Source organism: Notechis scutatus, chromosome 5, assembly GCF_049901735.1.
Source record: "Notechis scutatus isolate UNSWTSFEM ecotype Mainland chromosome 5, rNotScu1.2, whole genome shotgun sequence".
NCBI lineage: Eukaryota > Metazoa > Chordata > Lepidosauria > Squamata > Elapidae > Notechis > Notechis scutatus.
Genome location: NC_142013.1, coordinates 682,344 through 705,364, shown reverse-complemented (window position 1 = coordinate 705,364; position 23,021 = coordinate 682,344). Strand labels below are relative to the sequence as shown.

Below are 23,021 nucleotides of genomic sequence, written 5' to 3'. Positions count from 1 at the left end.
CGCCCCAACCCTGAAAACCAACAACCAGTGGGACGCCAAAACAACAACCTGTGGGTGCCCCATCACTGGAGGCTTTTGAAGGAGAGATTCGACAGCCATTTGCCTGAAATGATAAGAGCCTCGCTTGAGTGTGGAGGGGGGGTTGGACTAGATGACCTCCAGGGCGTCCCTTCGAACTCTCTTATTCTATGGCCTAGGAAACATTTCCCACTCTTCGTTCGCAACCGACTAAAAAAAAACCCCACCCATTTGGAACAGAGAACATTTTCCTTTGGCATCTCTCCAGGTGTATCCGGTCGCAAATCCCCTGCCCCCCCAATGTCTGTGCCCCCCTGGCTCTCATTGGCCCCCCTCCCCGCAATTCACCAGGAGAAGCTGCTCTAAAGCTTTATTCCTCAGGAAGGCGGCCGTCCCCATCAGTAGCGCTCCCGTTTCTTCCGGATGGCCTTCGGCTTGATGTTCATGCGCCTCCAGACGGCTGCGGTGCTGCGGTCCAGTTTGGTGACGCCGCTGAAGTCGAAGTTCTTCAGCTGGGGCAAGGTGGACAGGACGTAACTCCTAGGTAGAAGGGAGGGAGGGACAGAGGGGGGGGTCATTCCCCTTGCTCCCTGGGCAGGACCCTTCTCCCCTCCCCTCCCCTCCCCTCGAAGGGCTGGAAGCCACGGAGGGAGGGCTGCCCACGGAAGGCTGCCAAAGGCGGGGAGGGCAGAAGGGATGAACCCCACATGCAGGTAGTCCTCAACTTGCAACAGCTCATTTAATGACTGGAAGTTAACGGCAGCACTGAAAAAGTGACTTAGGGCCTGTGATGATCCAAAGGGGCGTGACACAAAAATAACAAAAGTCACCAAAGTAGAATAAATTCCCTTGAATGCCTCCAACTTGGACCCCAATGTCCAATTATCCTCGGCTGGATATCAAACTCTTCCAAAAACAGTCTATGAAAGGAGTAAATGCAGTCCGAACCCAAAGTAAAAATAATTAGAAATAAAAAAACCCAACGCAAACCTCACTGAAGTAATTAACACGGCAGGCCAGGATGATAAATTGCAGATTTCCAAAAGATAACGCAGCACCCACAGTTGGGAGGACGCCAAAACCCAGATAAGCCTCGACCAAGATAATGCACGCTTTGCTTCCAGCCCCACTTATATCCTGTTCTCCCAGCTGCAACTCATGAAAGGGATCAGGGCCCTTTCCTCCCCCGTAAGCCATGTTGCTCCCTTCTCTGTTCCTCCCTGCGTGCCCTAGTATGCAGAGGGGGTGGCCCTGCGTCTTCCTCTGAATGCCCAGCTGGACTGTGCCCTCCTCTGGTTTCCTCCACAGCCACCGGAGCCCCACTCCCACTCCCTGTCGGCTGCTCCATCTCCCCCTCAGAATCAGACTCCGACAAGGGCATGATGGGACTGTTTTGCACACAACCGTTGCAGCATCCCTCCCGTGTCCCCCTGATCAAACTTCGGGCACTTGGCAAAGCGCTTCATATTTATGACGGTTGCAGGGTCCCCTTTTGCAACCACCTGACCAGCAAGCCAGATTCACTTAACAACCATGTTAACTCGCTTAACAACGGCAGCGATTCCCTGAACGAATGGGGGCAAGAAAGGTCGTAAAATAGGGGGAAAATAGAACAACGCTCTCACCGAAGTGACAGAAACATCGGGCTCAATGGTGGTCATAAGTTGAGGACTACCTGTCCTAAGAAGGGACTGGACAGCCCCTTGTCCAAAAGGCTGTGGGGGTGGTGGTCAACATCCCTTCCAACTCTGTTGCTTTTGTCTCAAGGAATCCTTCCAATCTACATGAGGATGCAAGCCAAGAGGTGTGTCTCCTCCTCCTCCTCCTCCTCACAAAACAGGTGAAAGGTCAGTTTCTCGTGGGTTGGCAGAGGTCCAAGAAGAGCAGAGAAGTTGAAGAAGCTGGCCCACCCAGTTGGACTTCCTGCGTGGCCTGGAACCAGCTCACTCCATAAGAGTTGATGGACCTTGGAGACCAAGGATGGAAGAAGACAATGGGTAGGGCAGGAGGACCAATAGATAACTGAACTAGGGCAGGTATCTCCAACCTTGGCAACATTGCAACTTGTGGACTTCAACTCCCAGAATTCCTCAGCCAGCACGTGCTGGCTGAGGAATTCTGGGAGTTGAAGTCCAAACTCGTAAAGTTGCCAAGGTTGGAGATATCCGAACAAGAGAATAATTCAGGTTCTTCTGGGCTGTTCAGGATTGATTTTCCCTGTGTCAATCAGAGGTAGTAGCAGGAAGTTGCAATTGACATGATGTGTCATTGCTCCGATCGGTCTCTCTGTAGGGCATTGTGTAACCTTGTGTGTTCTCAAAAGTCTTGTGACATTTGAGTGGTTGGTTTCCATGACTCGGGAAGGGAGGCCGTGCTTTCTGCATACCCAAGAAGGGCGACGATTCGTCCAAATTTACTAAAAACGGTACCAACGCCAATTTGAAGCGGCGTTCTCGTCTGGCAAACTCTGTTGCAAAAAACCTGAAGCAGATCGGGAAGCCCCCCCCAAGGAGGATGGTTCTGAAGGATTCCACGGGGGGACAACTTGTCCTTTTGGTATTGGGGACTGGAGTCGATCCAACCCAAAAGGAAGCGCTGGATCCAGTTCTGGGAAGACTCCCAGGGAGAGGGGTGCACCCAATGAAACCAACCGCTTGGACACAGAAAGGGGGGGGGACGTGCTTCTCACGGGGCAGCTTCCAGCATGGAATTTAGGGGTTTTAATGCAAAGTTTCTGGGATCTGGAGAACAGCCGCTCCAAGTCCAGGATAACCGGGTGGGAAGGGACCTCGGAGAGTCGTGGTTCTTTTCCCCCGATGGAAGGGGAAATCAGAAAGCCCCCATCTTTTCACTTTCTAGCCCCACGCTTCTGGGATAGCATGGGACAAGCAGCCCAAGACTTGGAAAGGCTTCCATGCAAAGTTCCTTTGGATTGTATTAGGCATCCTCAAAATATAACTCACAATTATGCTGAGATTCACCTTAACATCCAATCTTTGCCTCGATAGCGTGAAAAAAGATGGTTATCTTCAACCCATAGCATAGGAGGTCCAGGTAAGAATGCCCAAAAACTCCCCCAGCCCAACCAGAGATCAATTCAGTGACCAATCAGGATTACAGATGTGACCACGTGACATGAGCTATATCTCCCAAGAGGCATGAACTACATTTCCCATGAAACATTCCCTTAAGGGGGCGGCTCTCGTTCCTAAATTAACTACTGTCTGTCAAGCCCCTGTTGGAGTCTGATTCTGAGGGAAAGGTCGAGCAGCTAACAGGGAGTGGGAGTGTGGCTCCGGAGGCTGTGGAGGAAATTGGGGAAGGGCACAGTCCGGCTGGGCATTCAGAGGAAGACGCAGGGCCAGCCCCTCTGCATCCTAGGGCACGCAGGGAGGAATGGAGAAGGGAGCAATGTGGCTTACGGGAGAGGAAAGGGCCCTGATTCCCTTCATTAGCTGCAGCTGGGAAAACAGTATTTAAAAAGGGCGTTTGCGCACAGAACCTTGCTGGAAGCAAAGCGTGCATTATCTTTGTTTGTCAAGTCTTATCTGGGTTCCGGTGTCTTCCCAACTGTGTGTGTTTCATTATCTTTTGGAAGTCTGCAATTCCTTATCCTGCTTTGTCTCATTAATTGCTGCAGTGTGGTTTGTGTTGGTTTTTATTTATAATTTAGATGTACTTTGGGTTCAGACTGAATGTCTTTCCTTTAAAAACTGTTCTTGGGAGAGCTTTTTCTCCAGCCAATGTTAACTGGATATTGGGGGCCAAGTTGGAGGAATTAAAGGGACTTTACCTACTTTGGGGACTTTGTTGCTTTTGTGCCACGCCCCTTTGGGTCATCACACTGTCTAACCAGCACAGGCGGCATTGGACGGTTCTCCGAGCTACTCAAAATTTCCGCTATCAGTTCTCCAGAACTGGTCAGAACCGGCTGAAGATCCACCTCTGCCTGCAACGGTTCTTCGCCTGTTTTAGCCTGGAGCAAAGCTTCCAGGGGTTTACCTGTAGCCCTTCTCCTCTTCGATGGGGTTTCCGTGCAGGGTCAGGTTGCGCAGGTGAGGCAACACGGCCAGCTTGTCCACTTCGGAGAGATGCTGGATGCTGTTGCCATGAAGGTTCAGGTTCCGGAGGTTGTAGAAGGTGGTCAGCACCTGGGAAAGAAGGGCAAGAATAATATTGGGGGAGGGGGGAGAGTTGACTCTAGTTTTAGTTTTACGGCTTGGTTGTTCCTTGTTGGCTTTTCCGAGCACCTGTGAAGGGCTCTGGTTATGCCTTTCAGGTCGGCTGCCCAGGGCTGCCCGGCCCATTCCTTCCCCTTGGCTATTAAGGGTGGTATGTATGATGGTCATAAACCGGGCATCCAGTCTCTCTCTGCCCCCCCCAAAATCTCCTCTGAGGTGGATTTATGCCTCTGTGCTTTGTGGAGGAACCCAGCAATGTTTAATTGAATGGAATACTGGTGGTCCTCGACTTACGACCACAACCAAGCCCAAAGTTCACGTTCAGTGAGAATATCAACTAAAAATATACTCCTTTGGTCTTTATAGCTGCCAGCAGAAAGGAAAGTGTGTGGGGGGGAAACAGTGCATTCCTTAAGTGCCTAGATCATCACCCTGGCAGCCCAAAGTTGTCGGAGCGCCAGAATATGACTGGAGAGCCTGATGGATGACTCTGGGCTATGGATGTGTCCCATTGGAGAATATACATCCAGGGGGTAGGTGGGGGGAAGACCGGGGTCCAGGGGGAAACAAATGGTGTGTCAGAGTCCAGCTGACACCTTCCTATTATATATTATGAGTTAATATACACAGGGATGAGTTTAAAAAGGGGGCTTTGCATACTGGGTCGATGTTGGGCAGGTCGTTGAAGGAGAGGTCGATCCAGTAGATGTCCAGGGGATACTCCAGCAGCTTCTCCATAATGTCTGGGAAATCGGTCAGGTCGTTGAGGGTGTTGTTGTTCAGTCGGACGGCCTGGGTCAGTAGGCGGCCCCCCTCCAAGCGCCGGACGGGCCTGAGCCCGGGACGGGGCTCCTCGGTCAGCAGGTCTGGAGGGCAGCAAAGAGGGCAGAGGGAGGGCGCCTGCTGTGCCAGGAGCAACTGGGCACCGGCTGGCAGCAGGTGCCACCCGCACAGGGCCCCACAGCTCTGGAGCATGAGCAGAGTGCACTTCCCACTGTCAGGAAGCTGCTAGGAGATTCTCAGCCATCCAGGTCATGGTGGACCCCCAAAGGTGCTTAAAAAACAACAACAGGCAACTGGGCTTCCTTGTTCTTTTTTTAAAATGCTTAATTTCTCATCCAAGCTTCTTCAGTTCTGAGGAAGTTCTGAAACTTTTGGGTTGAGAAGCGAAACGTTTTCAAAGAGAAAAACAAGAAAGTCCAGTTTGGATGGGGGAAAAAAAAATAACTTTGGGGTTAGTTTTATCACTTGTTTTGAGAAACAGAAGGAGGACCTTCCCTTCTGGCAAAGCAGCAACCGGAATTTTATTTTTATTTTTATCTCACCTTTATTATTTTTACAAATAACTCAAGGCAGTAAACATCTCCAACATTATCTTCCTCCTCCTATTTTCCCCTTAACAACCACCCTGAGAGGTGGGCCGTGGGCCGAGACAGGGAGGGACTGGCCCAAACTCACCCAGGTACCTTTAATGGCTAAGATGGGACTAGAACTCCCTGTCTCCTGGTGGGGGAGTCACCAAGGTCATCCAGCTGGCTTTCATGCCTAAGTTGGGACTAGAACTCACCACCTCCTGGCGATTGGCCCAAACTCACCCAGCTGTCTTTCCCAGCTAAGGCGGGACTAGAACTCTCCTTCTCCTGGCGATTGGCCCAAACTCACCCAGCTGTCTTTCCCAGCTAAGGCGGGACTAGAACTCTCCTTCTCCTGGCGATTGGCCCAAACTCACCCAGCTGTCTTTCCCAGCTAAGGCGGGACTAGAACTCTCCTTCTCCTGGCGATTGGCCCAAACTCACCCAGCTGTCTTTCCCAGCTAAGGCGGGACTAGAACTCTCCTTCTCCTGGCAATTGGCCCAAACTCACCCAGCTGTCTTTCCCAGCTAAGGCGGGACTAGAACTCTCCTTCTCCTGGCGATTGGCCCAAACTCACCCAGCTGTCTTTCCCAGCTAAGGCGGGACTAGAACTCCCTGTCTCCTGGTTTCTAGCCTACCTCAGCCACTAGACCAAGCAGGCTCTAGTGGCCCAGAGTTTGAATCGCAGCAGTGGCACATGGGTTTCCTTTAAAAGTGTGCCCCTCTCCACAGCATCGGGGGCATCTTCTAATATCCAATATCAAAACCCAGGAATAAAAACGGCGCCAGGCAGGGGATTCGGTCGTACCTTGTATGAAGCTGATGCCCCGGAAGGAGAAGTCCAGTGGCGGCGCCTGGAGGGAGGCCTTGGTGTAATTCCAGGACACGCATGTCTTCCCAGCTGTGCTGGCGAAACACAAGGGCACACGCCCAGAGATTCGCACACGGCTGAGCCAGGGAGGCTGCCGGGCTGGCTGTTTTGGGACCCCGGAGCTCTGTCCACACCTTCTACGTTTGGGGAGGGGTATTGTGGCCGGAGGGAGGGAGAGAATGGCCACGCTCCAGGGAAGGGATGGGGCTGCTGGCCACAAAAGTGGCAGGGTGGCAATGAGGCCAAAAGTGTGCATTGCGTGAAACCTGCTGTGGCCCCCTTGACTTTTCTGACCACGCGCTCTGGACAGCCCTGTTCCAGAGTGACTCTATAAAGCAGGGATCCCCAAACTTGGCCCCTTTAAGACGTGTGGAATCCTGCGAGTTGAAGTCCACAAGTGGCCAAGTTTGGAGACCCCTCCTATAAACCACGGTTCACAAATCACCATGGAAGCCCAAACCAAGCCACAGGACGTCAGTGTGTGACATGATAACCCTCAGAAGCCAGGGCCTGCTGCTTCGTGTGGGGTGGGCTAACCCAGGGGTTGTGCCAAGAATGTTTGCCGTGTGGAGCCAACGGGCAGCAGCAGCCGGAGCTGAGCAGTGCCAGCCGTGGAACTCCTGTGCCCGACTGGTGACATCAATTTAGGGCACATATGTGATAAATCCATAAAAAAGACTGGACCAGATCCCAGGCAGGTCTCAAGAGGTCTGGCCCGGAATCTTGGAGGAGGGAGAGGGAGGGAGGGAGGGAGGGAGGGAGGGAGGGAGGGAGGAAGGAAGGAAGAAGGAAGGAAGGAAGGAAGGAAGGAAAAAGACAAGAAGGATTAGGGAAGGAGGGAGGGAGCAGGGAGGAAGAGAGGGAGGAGGAGCGGGAGGATGGAAGAAAGGAAGGAAAAAGACAAGAAGGAAAGGATTAGGGAAGGAGGGAGGGAGCAGGGAGCAAGAGAGGAAGGAGGGGAGGACGGGAGGATGGAAGAAAGGAAGGAAAAAAAGACAAGGAAAGGATTAGGGAAGGAGGAGGGAGGGAGGAGGAGGAGGGAGGGAGGATGGAAAGAAGGAAGGAAAAAGACAAGAAAGATTAGGGAAGGAGGAGGGAGGGAGGAGGAGGAGGGAGGGAGGATGGAAAGAAGGAAGGAAAAAGACAAGAAAGATTAGGGAAGGAGGAGGGAGGAAGGAGGTGGTAAAGGGAGGGAGGATGGAAGAAAGGAAGGGGAAAAACAAGAAGGAAAGGATTAGGGAAGGAAAGAGTGAAGGAAGAAAGGAAAAAGATGAGGAAAGGTTGGAAGGAAGAGGAGGGAATGAAGGAGAGAGGAAGGAGAAGGGAGGAAGAGGAAAGGAAGGAGTTAGGGAAGGAAGGAAGAAGAGTAGGAAAGGAAGGAAAGAAGGAAGGAAGGAAGGGGAGGAGGTGGAGATGGTTGTTAGAATTCTGACTTTCAGCCTCGAAGATACAGGGAGTTGCCAACCTATAACCAGAATTGGGACCAGAAGTTTGGGTGCTAAGACAGTAAGTGAGCCATGCTCCGTTTCATGACTTTCCTGCTGTGGTCACTAAGCGGATCTGGTTTCCCCATGGACTTCGCTTGTCAGAAGGTCAGAAATGGCGATCACGTGGAAGAGACGGAGATTGTTGCTCAGCCACACCCACCTTTTCGCTGGGGAATTCTGGGAGTTGAAGTCCACGTGGCTTAAAACGGTCCAGTTCGAAAGTCCCAATCATCCCGTCCCACATGTGGCTTCAAGCTGTCCTTCTGCACCCCATTAGCCCCACATACCAATGGGGGGGCTACAAAAGTTTAGCCACTTGCTTTTGCAGCCAGAGCTTTGGGGGTGGGGGAGCAGGGGAGACCCCTTTCTTTATGATGCGACGCCATTGGGGTGTACCATCCCTCAAAGCACACAACGACAGTTGCATTGTGCAGGAGATCTGAGTGCGAATCAGGGTTTTCTCCAGGTGGCCCCCCCACCCCTCTCCTTTCCCTCCCCTGTTATCTGTTCAGCCGAAATTGCCATATTATTTTGGAGGTCAGTGCCCCCCCTGCTTGCCTAGGCCCGATCCTTGCTCTTGCCCCACAGCCGGTACGGATTCTACGCCAGGAAAGAGACGCCCTCGGGGCAGAGGCCCAGGGAGAGAGAGAGAGAGAGAGAGAGAGAGAGAGATGGGAGGCACAGAGGAGAGATTGGAATAATTCACGGGCGCTTCTTGCAGCTCTGCAAATCCCTGGTGAGGCTGGGAGAAGAAATTACCCACCTGGGAAAGGAAAGAGCGGAGCTTGCCTGGAGAAGAAACGGAAAAACAGAATTAACAGACAAAAGAAAATATTTGCAGCTCAGGGGTTCGAACGGTGGGGTCCTTGCTGTTCTCTGAGCTTGGCTGTTTGCTTGGAGACCGTTCGTGGTCCAGCTAGGTGTAACATAATCCGTGGTGGAAGGGAAGGGGGCTTGAAGAGAGGAGGAGGAGGAGGACGACAGTGGGGTCCTTGGTGCTCTCTGAGTTTGGTGGTTTTCTTGCAGATGTTTTATGACCCAACTAAGTATCATCATCAGTGTGAGGGAGTGTGGGATTTGAGCTCTGTTTATATCTAGGAACTTGCCCTGTCAGTGTTGGTGGGGTTGTGATTTTTCTCCTTGGACCTTCCTTCATTAATGTACTATTTTCTGCTTTGTTGTTTGTCTGGTGCCAATCCCTGCTTATCTGGGTATAGGCTGCAGATAAGCTACCTCCTCCCATTTAGCGGTGATAGTTAGTTACCTAGATGGGCCCTTTTGCAAGAAAACCAAGCCCCAAAAGCACCAAGGATTCTCACATTCCTCCTCCTCCTCCAGCACTGATAATGTTCCCTAGTTGGGTCATGAGACGTCTGCAAGAAAACCACCAAATTTGGAGAGCACCAAGGACCTCACAGTTCTCCACCACCTCCTCCTCCTCCTCCTTCCCCCTTCTGGCATTGGGGATGTCGCTCAGTTGAGAAATGAAATGTTTGCAAGAGACCAGCTTAGAGAGCACCAAGGACCCCACAGAATTAACACCAGGAAGTACAAGAACTACGTTGCAGTCCGAACTGGACTCCATAACGCAGGTGAGTTCCTACAACTTCTCCTAGCCCTGCTGACAGGGATTCTGGGCCGGGCGCCCTCTGCACAAGGCTCTGCCCTCCTCCAGCTCCCTTGGCCAGCCAAAGGGAGAGAAACCGCCAAAGACCGGAAGGGAAGAGGATTCTATCCCCCTAGCAGCTAAAGCTAAGGCGAGAACCAGTGAGTGGAACTTTTACAAGGAGAGAGATCCATTCTAAATCCAAGGAGGAATCTTTAGATTGTGAGAGCTATTAGGCTGTGGAATAGCCCGACTCATGAAGAGATTGGACAGCCTCTTGTCTGAAAGGGTTTGGGGTTTCCTCCTTGAGCAGTGGGTTGGACTAGAGGACCTCCGAGGTCCCTTCCAGCTCTGTCATTCTGTTGCCCTATAGGGCTGGCTGATGGAGGGGGAATTCAAGGGACTTGGGCCAAGTTCAATGAACTTCCGGGGGTTTTGTGAGGTCGCTGGACGTGCGACAGTTTATAAAGCTCTTAATTCACCGTCGTCATCGTCAAGGACGCAGAACTGCTGCCAGCCAAGATTCACGGCGCTCCGTCCGCAGCCGGGAGGGGTTCAGGGCGACAGGATGTCGGAGCCCAAGCCTGGTAGGGGGGGTCCCACAAGTCAGCGGTGGATGTTGGGATCTTCCAGAAGGTAGCACTTTGGGAAGCCCAGGCTGCGCTGCTCTGACCCCTATGCTCTGACCGCGCGCACCCCCCACTGGATCGGGCGCAGAGGGCGGCAGCAAGCGCTCTTTGCCTTGCAGGGGACCGGGGCCCCTGGCGCACACGGGGAAGCGTGCAAAACAGGTGCGACCTTGCACGGGTGCCTCCGGGGTTGCTTCGGGATCGGGGGGTTTCGCGCAGAACGGCGCGGCCCCCCACTCAAATCCGGACCGCCGGTCCCGGGCAGCGCGCCCTCCTCCCTTGGCCGTGGCTGGGGATGATGGAAGCAGGAGTGCAATCTGCAGCGGGGCTTTCCTCCACCTTTCCCACCTGCTCCTGCCCCCTCGCCCGCCCCCCGCCTTGCAAGCGCCCCCACCCACCCAGCCGCGCGCGCGCGCAGACCCACCATCCTTGCCCGGCGCCCGGCTTCGCCGCCGCACATTGGAATGCGGAGGCGGGGCGTCGCCTAGGCAACAGCAATACAGCCGCGTTCGGAAGCGGGGGGGGGAAAGGGGGGGGAAAGACAAGACAAGCGCTCGCCGCGCAAGGGCCGCCGGGAGGTGTAGTCTCTCCGCTCCCCAAGAGCGGAAGCCGGGCGCCTGGGTGCGCGGGGCCTGCCGGGAGGCGTAGTTCCGGCCGCGCTCACTGTCGCCGCTGCCTCCGCTCCGGCCGCGGCCCGCGGAGAGGCCCAACTCGACCTCGGTGGGGCGTGGGAGGCCCGACTGGAGCCCGTGCGGCATCCCCAGCACCCCCGCGAGCCCGTGGGTTGGGAGCGGCCCCTCGGCGCCCCCTCCGAGCCGCCGGCCTTGCCCCTCTCACGACGGCCCTGCCAGGTGGGACGGCCGAGCAGGTAGGCCTCGGCGGGAGGGGAGGGGGAGGAGGAGCTCGGGGTGTGCCTTTGTCTGTGGGAGGGGAGGTATGGTGTCTGAAAGTGGCCGGGTTAAGCGGGTCGTGGGGACGCGGATGGGCAAGATGCGGGTTCGCCCCAAAATAACCCTGGCTCGGGAGGGGGAGGAAAGAAACACGGGGGTCCAGGTGGGGGGCTCGGAAGAAGAGGAGGCAGTGGGGGAGGGCTCTTTTCCTCCCCACCCCACAAAACGATGCTTCGGATGCCCTTCCTATGGGGCGGGGGTCCTTCTTCATTTCGGGGCTCTGCTCAAGGGCGGGAATTCTGTGTTGGGGGGAGGGTGCAATTCATTTCTCCTTCGGGGTGCAATTCTGCATGGGGGACCCCAAAAGACCCCCTTGGCAGTCCCCTCCCCCTCTCCCGGGCAGCCTCCTGTCCAGATGTGACCCCTCCTCAACTCCCACCCTGCAGAATCCATGACTGTCCTTAACAGGGGACTCCACAACTGGGATGCTTTTGTGTGTGTGTGTGTGGTGTGTGTGTGTGTGTCTGTGTGATGGGGAGGTTGTGATCTGTGACTTGGAGGCCTCCTCCTTCCCCCCTACCTCCTCTTCCCCAGTTCCCTTCCCTGATGCCCTCCAAGCCCAAAATTCCTCTTTGCTTTTAGCTGCCTGGTTCTCTAGTTCAGGGGTCTCCAACCTTGGCCCCTTTAAGACTTGTGGACTTCAACTCCCAGAATTCCCCAGCCAGCCATGAGTTGTTAGGGTTGCCTGGGGAATTCTGGGAGTTGAAGTCCACAAGTCTTAAAGGGGCCAAGGTTGGAGACCCTTCCTCTAGTTGTCCCTGTGTGGTTCTGTTCACAGGCCTGCTAAGTGGGGAAACTTGGGTTGCCAGGACATGTTTTATTCATTTATTCCTTTAACCTATTGCATTAATTTGATTGCTGTAGCAACCCACCTCAGTCAAGGACTCTGGGTGGCTTCCGGTGTCCAAAACCATGAAAAAGATAAAAATGCTAAAAAACACCCAAAATAAATGCACACTGCAGCGGTTGCTGGCTTTACTCCCTGTTGCTGAGGGATCTGGAATCCCAGCCTTTCTGGTGGAGATTTCGGGGCTGCTCAGTGGTGTGTGGCAGCTTCCAGTGTGTCTTTTGGTGTACCTTGCACCCAATAAAAAGACAGAAAAAGGAAACAATAAGGAGTATTATAATAATAATACAACATCCATTTTTCAAGAAGTACCTGTGTGCATCTGGCTGCTTTCCTTGCCGACTTTGTGAAGTCAATTTTAATTTCAGTATTTATCATTTTGATAGCTGATGTTTTTATCTTATTGCCTTTACTTACTGCTTAGAGTCAATCCATAGCAAGATGGGCAGCATATAAATTTGATTAATGCTGCTAGAAGCTCAGGATTGAACTGAGGGTTCAATGGTGCTTGGTTGTTTTCCTGCAGACATTTCATTACATAACCAGGTAACATTCTGGAAGGGAGTAGGGTAGAAAGAGAGCAAACGCCATTCCATTCTGGCACCGATGATGTTCCCTAGTTCGGTCATGAGACGTCTGCAAGAAAACCACCAAGCTCTGAGAGCACCAGGGACCCCACAGTCCTTTCCCCCTCTCTCTTCTTACTCCTCATCCCTTCTAACACTGATAATGATACCTAGTTAGGTAATGAAACATCTGCAAGAAAACCACCAAGCTCAGAGAATACCAAGAGCCCCACAGTTGTTGTCCTTTTCCTCCTCCTCCCTCCAGAAACCCCCACTTCCTTCTAGCACTGATGACTTGCAGTGTATATATTAACATTTTGCCTAGATTTAAAACAAACAAAATAAAATTGAATTTTTGTGGCTAAATGAGCAATGGTGGTTGTGAGTTGCTCCTAGGCATTAATATCTGAACATTGGTCTTTTGAACATAGGAATGCTTAAAAAAATCAATGTTCAGACACCAGTGTCTTGGCGGGGCCTAGGCCAGAGGTCTCCAAACTTGGCCACTTTAAGACTGGTGGATTTCAACTCCCAGAATTCTCCAGCCAGTAGGGGACCCCTGACCTAGGCCATCTAACCATGGAAACCATTAAAACTAGGTGCAACTCACATAATAACCCTTGCTCGTTTAGCAACAAAATTTCTGCCCCCAATTGTTCTGTTACCCGCCTTCTTGTCCAGCTGGCTTTCTCAGTAGCCTCCCCCCCTCCCTCCCCCCCCTGAAATTACTGTGATAAGTTGAAGTTGCTGGTCGCTGCCTGGACCTTGTTGGGAGCCAGATGTGCTGTTACCCCCCCCCTTCCCCTCCCTTTACCTGTGGAGGTGGGGAGAGCCGTCGACAGAAATTCAGCGGCACAAACTCCAGCGTTGGACATGTCTGTGCAAGCCAGGTTTGTACGACGGGTGGTGGTGCTTTCAAGTCAGGAAATGTGAAAATCTTTTTTCCGGCTTTCCGCGCCGTGTTTGCATCCCGGTGTCGCTGGGGAGACCCATCTGGAGGAGTCCCAGGGATCTTCCCCCCTTTGAGGCCGGATCTTTGGAGCTGCATTTCTTTCCCTCTTTGAAACCTCCGTCCTCTTGGCGCCAACTGAAATGAGGATAAAGACGTAGTGCCTGGAACGCGGCTGCTTCTCGTCTCCAACACGCCCTGGAAGGCATTGGCCAATCTTTTTTGCTGCTGCTGCTTTTTTTTCCTAGAAAGTTTTGTGTCAATGATATTGTTCTGTAAATGTGAATTGCTTTGAGAGTAGAATTGCATTTGATCTGCTATGGAGATTCTTTAATTATTTATTTTGTCAAGCAATTATAAGATAACAGATATAAGTATAAACATAGTTATGGATATATGAAACGGATACATATAAGAAAAATAAAAAGAAACAATAGGACAGGGAGGGTAGGCACATTGGTGCGCTTATGCAGGCCCCCTACAGACCTCTTAGGAAAGGGGTGAGGTCAATAGTAGACAGTCTGAGGTTAAAGTTTTGGGGGTTTGGGGAAGAAACTACAGAGTCGGGTAGAGGATTCCAGACATTGACCACTCTGTGGCTGAAGTTGTATCTCCTGCAATCAAGTTTGGTGCGGTTAACCTTGAGTTTGTATCTATTGTTTGCTCTTGTGTTGTTATGGTTGAAGCTGTTCGTTGACAGGTAGTTGTATCTATTGTTTGCTCTTGTGTTGTTATGGTTGAAGCTGTTCGTTGACAGGTAGTTGTATCTATTGTTTGCTCTTGTGTTGTTATGGTTGAAGCTGTTCGTTGACAGGTAGTTGTATCTATTGTTTGCTCTTGTGTTGTTATGGTTGAAGCTGTTCGTTGACAGGTAGTTGTATCTATTGTTTGCTCTTGTGTTGTTATGGTTGAAGCTGTTCGTTGACAGGTAGTTGTATCTATTGTTTGCTCTTGTGTTATGGTTGAAGCTGTTCATTGACAGGTAGTTGTATCTATTGTTTGCTCTTGTGTTGTTATGGTTGAAGCTGTTCGTTGACAGGTAGTTGTATCTATTGTTTGCTCTTGTGTTGTTATGGTTGAAGCTGTTCGTTGACAGGTAGTTGTATCTATTGTTTGCTCTTGTGTTGTTATGGTTGAAGCTGTTCGTTGACAGGTAGTTGTATCTATTGTTTGCTCTTGTGTTGTTATGGTTGAAGCTGTTCGTTGACAGGTAGTTGTATCTATTGTTTGCTCTTGTGTTGTTATGGTTGAAGCTGTTCGTTGACAGGTAGTTGTATCTATTGTTTGCTCTTGTGTTGTTATGGTTGAAGCTGTTCGTTGACAGGTAGTTGTATCTATTGTTTGCTCTTGTGTTATGGTTGAAGCTGTTCGTTGACAGGTAGGACATTGCAATGTATGATTTTACATACTATACTTAGATCGGACCGAAGGAGGCGTAGTTCTAGGTTTTCTAGGTGTAGAAATTAGAATCTAGAAATAGATTCTCAGACATGGTGCTTTTTTTCTTCTTTTCTTCAAAAGGCAGCTGGACTTTGTTTCTCTTTGAAGACATTTCGCTTCTCATCCAAGAAGCTTCATCAGTTCTGACTGGTCAAAACTTCAGTCAGAACCAAAGAAGCTTCTTGGATGAAAAGTGAAACGTCTTCAAAGAAAAACAAAGTCCAGCTGCCTTTTGGGGGGAAAAACACCTTTGAGACATCTGATTTGCTATTTCTTCTGGGAAAAATTCTCTGGTCTTTTGAGAGCAGCAAGAGGACTAGGTGATGTGTGGCCAGTATAAAAAGCAAACTCTGCAAGGTGGCCAATTTTTTAAAAAAATGTCTAGTAGCACCTTTTCTGTACTTTATTGAAAGGCATAAGCTTTTACCAGGCGCCTTCTGTTGTTGATAGACTGGAATGTTTCACATTTTCTCATTTGTAAAGTGTGAAATGTGCTGTTTTGTGAAACTGATTCTATTTTGGTCTTCTCGAAACAAAACTTGGTGCGGCAAATCTCCCTGGGTCTGTATATTTTTATTTATCAGGGGTTCTTGGTGCACTCTAAGCTTGGCTGTTTCCTTTCAGACACTCCAATACCCAGCTAGGGAACACCACCAGTGCTAGACGAGAGTGATGGTTGCTCTTTCTTCATATACAAGTGGCTTGCCCCAGAGAGCAAGTCCCTCTCCCTTCTAGCACTGATGAAGTTCCCTAGTTGGGCCATGAAACGTCTGCAAAAAAAAAACAAAACCAAAAAAACAGCCAAGCTCAGAGAACACCAAGGACCCCACAGTGCTCTTCCTCCTCCTCCTCCTCCTCCTCATCTTTGCTAACCCAACTCCCTTTTAGCACTGATAATGTTCCCTAGCTGGATCATGAAACATCTGCAAAAAAACCAACAACCAAGCCCAGAGAGTACAAAAGACCCTTCATTTCAACCCCAAATATTCCCTGCCGTCAGGGTTAGCTGTGCACTCTGTGCAAGCTTTGCCTAGTTGCCGTGTCATAAACTCACACAAGGCTCATGTGAGATGGGTGGATGTTTCTGTGGCTTTGCTGGTGGAGTTGTGTTTGCTTAATGGAAGGGCTGAGCCCCATCATTAGCCAGCTTGAGGTTAGTCTCCTGGAAAACTCTGCTTCAGAAGTTCTGTCCCGTCCGTTTGGTGCAGGGCTGAGTAACTATGGCCTCTTTACGACCGGTGGGCTTCATAGTCCATAGTTGCCCACCGCTAGTTTTTGTTGAGATATTGTTGCCCCAAAGGTGCTTTTTTTTTTTCTCCTTCAAGAGGCAACTGGACTTTCTGGTTTTTCTTCGAAGACGTTTCGCTCCTCCTCCAAGAAGCTTCTTCAGCTCTGACAGGATAGTGGGGAAGGAAAGGATTTATACCAGAGGTCTCCAAACTTGGCCACTTTAAGACTTGTGGATTTCAACTCCCAGAATCTTAAAGTGGCCAAGTTTGGGGAGCCCTGATTTTATACTCTTTGAGAGGATGTTGTGGAGAAAAGAAGAAATACATTGACAAGTCCCCTCATTCTCCTCCCCATATTTTCTTCTGTGCCCTACAACCGGATCCAAGAGGCAGCGGCAAGGGAAACCGTAGTAATATATAACTAAATCAATATCCAGGCCAAATTAAAAATTAACCACCTCAGAAGCAAAGCAAACATTAAAAACGGGAGTGGGGTTAAAAAAAAAAAACGGGGAGTGCAATCAAAACCCAGCGGGCTCTTCTTCTCTGAGGTGGGCCCACTTTCAGGCGGGTGGACTCCAACTCCCAGAACCGCCTAGCCGGCAGAGCGCGGGCAGAGCGGAGCGCGGGAATTCTGGGAGTTGGAGTCCTGAAAGCGGCCCAGTTCGGAGCGGCCTAGGCCTGCCCGGGAAGCCCTCGTCGGCTGAGCGGGCGGAGGCCTCCTCCCCCTCCTCCCCCATCCGGGCTGCTCGGCGGGGCGAGGCCGGCGGCGTCTGCGGGGCGCCTGAAAAGGCCTGACGTCCGCCTGGCTGCCCGCCCGGCCTGGGAGGCGGAGCGCGGCGCAGCGCCTCCCGCCCAGCCCGGAGCAGCCTTTCCGCCGCCCGCATGACGCCTCGGAGCGCGCCTCGACCCCCGGTAAGGCCTCTCCCCCGCCGTCATCGAGGCCCGGCCCGCAACGCTCCCCACCGGGACGGCCCCCGCGCCAGGCCACGGGGTGCCCGCCGCCCGGACTAGGCCCGGCTTTGTTTCCGCGGCTGGAGGCGAGCTTGGCCCCTCTGCCTGGAAAGCCTTCCCGGCCCGCTTGGCCCCGGGAAAGCCCGGGCCTCACGCCGAGAAATTTCTCCCCCACCGCTTTCCCGGGCCGCGTTTGCGAAGCAAGCTTTGCCGTTGCCCGTTTGCACCTGGCGCCTTTTTGCTCGCCTCCCCCGAATAATGCTCTTTTTCCCTCCCCTTCTGCAAAAGCGTTGTGGTTGCAGGGAGCCTCCTATTAGGATGGGGATGATGATGATGATTTCGTCGCAGATGTTCGGGCTGGACTTGACATTTTTGGGGGCGCCCCTCGAGTTTTTTTCCAAGGACCCTGAAATAGGCAGGTGTGGGTGTTGGATGGTTGTCGTCTCTGGATTATTGTTATTTATCATCATCATCACTGGAGGTTTTCCAGAAGAGACCGGACAGTCATTTGTTTGAAATGGTACAGGGTCTCTTGCTTAAGCAAAGGGCTGGACTAGAAGACCTCCGAGGTCCCTTCCAACTCTATTCTGTTTGATTGGATTATATACCGGCCCATTATGCTTTACAGCAGGGGTCTCCAACTTTGGCCACTTTAAGCCCGGAGGACTTCAACTCCCAGAATTCCCCAGCCAGCTTTGAAGTCCTCCGGGCTTAAAGTGGCCAAAGTTGGAGACCCCTGCTTTGCAGCCCCTCTTTGGGTGGTTTGCAACATAGATACATTATTTGCATGTTGCTCCCAACCATCTGGGACCCCGTGGACCACCTCAGAAGGATGGAAGGTGTTTCGTGTAGAGTAAGTAAATACAACACAAGGATAAACATAACACCTGTAACAGAAGGCTGAGTCCATAGTAAATAGCCCCTAGACTTACATACCATTTTAGGGTGCTTTACAACCCTCTCTGAGTTTGAAGTTGTCCTGCTCCTGAAACTGGGTGGTTCAGATTTAAAAACAGTTTGGATTTGTAGGTTTTGGCCGCTTGTATTTTCATTTTTGGACAGTTTGCCAGGCTTGTGAATTTTGTCTCAAATCTGCAGAAACCGCTGCCATGTTGTGGGGTGTGCATTCAACCATTCGCATACTTTGCTGGATAGATTGATAGATGGCCATGTCTTCATTTGAATTTTCCTCTGTAACTGCACTTAGTCTTCAAGCTGTAACTACTTAAATACATACATACATACATACATACATACATACATACATACATACATACATATTTTCAAGTAACCCTCTATGTTTAAAATGCCACACTTCACTCTTCAGAGCTGCATTTTCTTTTTTGGAATAATAGTACATTTAATTGCGGTGGAAATAGCTGTTGGACAGAAGTAAACGAGTGGAGATTCCCATATTCCTTTGGCTGGGTTATTGCATGTCTTCCCCCTGTCTTAATGTCAGCGTGTGAGTGGCCCACTTGAAAAGTTATAAGGCAGTCCTCAACTTAACATCGGTTCATTTAGTGAATTTATTTATTCAAATTGATTTCAATTTATTTCATTTATTCAAATATACTTCAACCATTTCAGTGACCATTCGAAGTTTCAGCGGCACTGAAAATAGTATCTTAGGACCGTTTTTCTCACCACCGTTGCTGCATCCTCCCCCCATGGGATCAGAAGGGGACGCTTGGCAATTGATTCACAGTTACAACAGTTTCCATGTCCCTGTTTCATGTGATCCATCCCTTTTGCGACAGGACAAGCAAAGTCAATGGGAAAGCCACTCAACCGTGTTACTAACAGTGGCAGAGATTCACTTAATAACCGTGGCGAGAAAGGTCACAAAATGGGGCAACATGTACTTAATGAGTGTCTTACTAAGCAGCAAATTTGGGGATCAGTGGTAGTCGTAAATTGAGGACTGCCTGTACTCTGGGTTGCAGCCGGTTTATGGTGCTGCAGGTTGAGCTGCTTGCCATAAATCCTCCCTACTCTAAGAAGCCATTTTGTTCTCCGTGTGGAAACCATCCCCAGGCCTTCCTACACAGCTGCCCTTGACTGACAGATGTTTGGCCTTGTTGAGGTTGCTCCTCCTGGCAGAACAGCCAGCCAGAAGTTAATGTAGAGGTCCCCAAACTTGGCCACTTTAAGACTGGTGGACTTTAACTCCCAGGATGGAGAATTCTGGGAGTTGAAGTCCACCAGTCTTAAAGTGGCCAAGTTTGGGGACCTCTACATTAACTTCTGGCTGTTACCTACTTGCCCTGGGTGCAGAAGAGGAAGACACAGATGGTCCTCGACTTACGACTACAATCGAGATCAGGATTTCTGTTGCTGTTATTCACTGTGCCTTGCATAATTTTGCGACCATTTTGGCCAGAGTTGTTAAGTGAATCACTACAGTTGTTCAATGAATCAAGCAGTCATTAAGCGAATTTAGCTCCTCCTCCCCCCCATTGACTATGCTTGTCAGAAACCAGCTGGGAAGGTCCCAAATGGTGACCACGTGGACCCGATCCCCCACGAGGCTGCAACCGTCGTAAATACGAGCTCATTGCCAAGGGCCTGGATTTTGATCAAGTTGACTGTAAGGATGTTGCTACGGTCACAACTATGAGAACTGATCATAAGTCCCTTTTTTCAGTGCTGTTGTAAACGTCAAACAGTCACTAAACGAATGGTTGTAATTCGAGGACTACCTGTAATAAAACTCCTGGATTCCCCCCTCATCCCAATAACAGACTTATCAGGTAGCGTATCTTGGCAAAGAAGCCCAGATAAATTAACTCACCTTATTCTTACTTTTGCCTAATCTTTTGCATGAAAACCCATATTGTTGGGGGGCGGCCACAGGCCGACTCTCTAATCCAGGGGTCTCCAACCTTGGCCCCCTGAAGACTTGTGGCTTTGCTGGCTGAGGAATTCTGGGAGTTGAAGTCCACAAGTCTTCAAGGGGCCCAGGTTGGAGACCCCTGCTCTAAACCCCTTAGAGAGGACTGCCAAACACTGAAGCGGTCTATACGTCTAAGTGCCGTGGCTATCGCTATCTGAATTTCTGCTTTATGGTGAGAGCGCCTTCTTAAAAGTCTGGGAGCCCATCCTTTCTTCCCTGGCAAGTGGTGGTTCTTCTACTGGTAGTAGGGATTTGAGAGTTTTCCTATCGGCAGCTTGGAAAGAGAGGCACCCCAGTGCTTGCAGCTCCGTTAGCATGTAAGAAGATCCAAGTGGTGTTTTGCAAACTGTGGCCCTCAAGCTCAGCAACTTGGAAGAGGCCTGGACTTCAACTCCCAGAATCCCTCAGCTGTCATGCGGGGAGCTGATGTCAGTGCAATCCTAAAAACTTGCTGAGTTTGACAGACTCGCTGTGGTGTTGAACCTAGTGCTAGCCTTCTTAACTCCATTTAAAAGATGGTCTCCCTCTGTGCAAAGTGAGGAGGGGGCTCAACCGTGTGGTCGATGCCTCTTTGAATTGTCCTGTTGCTTCTTCGTTGGGATTGTTTTAAGCCAAGGGTCTTCCAACTTGACAAATTTAAGCCTTGTGGAGTCCAACTCCCAGAATTCCTGAGCTAACATGACTGGAGGAGGAATTATGGGAGTTGAAGTCCACCTGTCTTAAAGCTGCCAAGTTTGAAGGCCCCTGTTTTGAAAGACAAATTCTGGGTGTGCAGCATTTCACGAAGAGAAGCTTTAAAAAATGTCTACCTAGTTCTTCCATCCTGGGATCTGGAATTCTGCTTTACAGCTGTCAGAAATTACGACCGTAATGGGCAGACTCCATTATGGTCATAAGGTGAGGACTACCTGTACTGGGGAAATCCATTTTTCTTCCCTTTGAGCAGCGACTGCCACTCTGTTGCATCAGGAGCCGGCCGGTCGTTGCAACTCAGACTCATAGGGGTTTTTCCCCCCCCCTGACCTCTATGGGACTGGGAGAGTTTAGGTTTTTTTTAATTATAGGCAGTCCATTTGTTTAGTGACCGAAGTTACAACGGCACTGAAAAAAGTGACTTATGACCGTTTTTCCCATTTACGACTGTTGCAACATCTCTCTGGTCACGTGATCAAAATCCAGATGCTTGGCAACTGGCATGTACTTACGATGGTTGCAATGTCCCAGGTTCATGTGGTCCCCTTTTGCGACCTTCAGACCAGCAAAGTCAATGGGGGAAGCCAGACTCACTTAACGACCGTGTTGCTAAGAACCGCAGTGACTCACTTAACAGCTTAACACTTAACAGTAGACTCCCTGTCTTAGTTTTCTGACTCACAAAAGAAGCAACGCCAGTCCGTTTTAGCATTCCTTCTGCTCGAAATAGCCAGCCTTCAAAACAAAGTTATTCCCCAGGATAAAACGTCAGCTGAAAAAATAATCGATGTGAAGGGTTTGTCTGAGAGATTAAAAGTCCTTCTGTTCGATTTTCTTTTTTTTATGATTAAGAGTTAGCCTCGTAATCTCTCTTCCTGTTCCTTTTTATCAGGCCTCAAGGGCAGAATAGTAACATATCTCTAAATTCAGAGCAGGAGGCATAGGGGAAAAAAAATGGCTTCCATAATGAGAATTCCCCCGTTTCTTCACTTTCTGAGATCGAAAAACAAGCAAAAGTTTGCTTTTAGGTTTGTGTTGTTGTTTTTTTCATTTCTGAAACATGCAAAATACCTCTGGTTTTATTTTTTTAAACAAAAGAAAGAGCGCTTCAATTGGTGTTTAGTTCTGTTCCCCACACGTGCAGTTTACTATTCAAAACATTTCATTGGAGCATTCCGGTTGAGAGCCTTGGTTTCAAAATCGAGGCAAAACATTGTCATTATCCCTATCATTTTTATTGTTATTTTATGAAGCTAACCTAGGCGGCTTACAAGAAAAAAAGGAAGGAAAGGAAAGGGGTTCAAACAGAACAGAAGAAGTAAAATAATAGAGTGCTAATAGAAACCATGACAAAGGAACACAATCGGAATGAATACATCCATATGATAACCAGAGAGAGAACAATAGCACCTAGACTTATATACCGCTTCACATGCTTTATAGCCCTGTCTGAGGGGTTTATAGAGGTCAACAATCTGGGTCCTCATTTTACTGATCTGGGAAAGACAGGAGCCTGAATCAACCTGGTCAGGATCGAACTTCTGGCTGTGGGCAGTCTGCCTGCAGTGCTGCTTTCTAACCATTGCGAAAGGAAGGAAGGGAGGGAGGGAGGGAAGTGGAAAGGGAAGAAGGAAGGCAATAGCATTTAGACTTATATACCGCTTTCCAGTCCCCTCTAAGTGGTTTATGGAGCCAGCCTGTGCGCAAACTCCCCCCCCGCCAAACAATCTGGGTCCTCATTTTACCCACCTTGGAAGGATGGAAGGCTGAGTCAACCTTGAGCCAGTTGGTCAGGATCAAACTGCCAGCTAATGGGCAGAGTCAGCCTGCCATCCTGCACTCCGACCACTGGGCCACCAGGGCTCTCAAGGTGGACGGGTGGAGAGCAGAGAGCCAGAGGGAACCCCAGGCCAAGCCAGGTCTAGGAGGCTGGGGCCGCACCTTACCCAGGAGGGCAGGGGGTCCGTTCTAAGTTACAATGACACTGAGTCTGCAGCAATTCACTTAATGACTGTGGCAAGAAAGGTCGTAAAATGGGGCAAAACTCACTTAATGAAAGTCTTACTTGACATCACATTCGGGGCTCAGTTGTGGTCATAAGTCAAGGACTGCCGAGGTTTGTATTTGTCCTGGGCTCATTCGCCCTGCTTGGGGGGGGCTGTGACCCCAAAGGAGCAGCGAGAGGCGTGCCTAGAGCAGCCTGCTTACATTGCCGCAGGAGCAAAGTTTTGAGGACAGACGGTCCGCACAGCATTTTGAGACTTAAAGCTGATTTTAGCTGCTGCCTGGGGTTACGTATTGTTTTTTCTTTGCGTTTCGTTTTAATTGACCGATTGGGAATTCATTCTGATT

At 50.4% G+C, this 23,021-nt stretch overlaps 2 protein-coding genes across 5 annotated transcripts in view; one reads left to right on the top strand and one right to left on the bottom strand.

Moving 5' to 3' along the window:
• Positions 1-373: 373 nt before the first annotated feature.
• LRRC51 (leucine rich repeat containing 51) lies at positions 374-13,515 on the bottom strand. 4 transcript variants are annotated; one of them, XM_087965924.1, is made up of 6 exons: positions 10,570-10,663; positions 8,674-8,699; positions 6,361-6,458; positions 4,860-5,065; positions 4,021-4,169; positions 374-558 (listed from the first exon to the last, which is right to left on the bottom strand). In XM_087965924.1, exons 1-6 carry the CDS (start codon positions 10,603-10,605, stop codon positions 417-419), a joined length of 657 nt encoding a protein of 218 aa, XP_087822050.1. In that variant the 5' UTR covers positions 10,606-10,663; the 3' UTR covers positions 374-416. The 4 variants fall into 4 exon arrangements, with proteins under 4 accessions (XP_087822050.1, XP_087822048.1, XP_087822051.1 ...); XM_087965922.1 differs by lacking the exon at positions 10,570-10,663 and having other exon boundaries at positions 8,674-10,492; XM_087965925.1 differs by lacking the exons at positions 6,361-6,458; positions 8,674-8,699; positions 10,570-10,663 and adding an exon at positions 13,323-13,515.
• Positions 10,764-23,021, top strand: part of NUMA1 (nuclear mitotic apparatus protein 1) — a 56,042-nt gene continuing 43,784 nt past the window's right edge. Inside the window, 1 exon segment of the mRNA XM_087965933.1 lies at positions 10,764-11,013. The gene's annotated coding sequence lies outside the window, so the exon portion shown is untranslated.

Bases quoted from the DNA above. Each gene is read 5' to 3' on its own strand.
- LRRC51 (XM_087965922.1), bottom strand. From the start codon at position 8,966: ATGATGATACTTAGTTGGGTCATAAAACATCTGCAAGAAAACCACCAA. The intron at 6,459-8,673 runs GTGGGTAATTTC...GTGTTTCGCCAG, and splicing joins TCCGCTCTTTCCTTTCCCAG to CACAGCTGGGAAGACATGCG. The intron at 559-4,020 runs GTAAACCCCTGG...CCTTCTACCTAG, and splicing joins GAAGAGGAGAAGGGCTACAG to GAGTTACGTCCTGTCCACCT.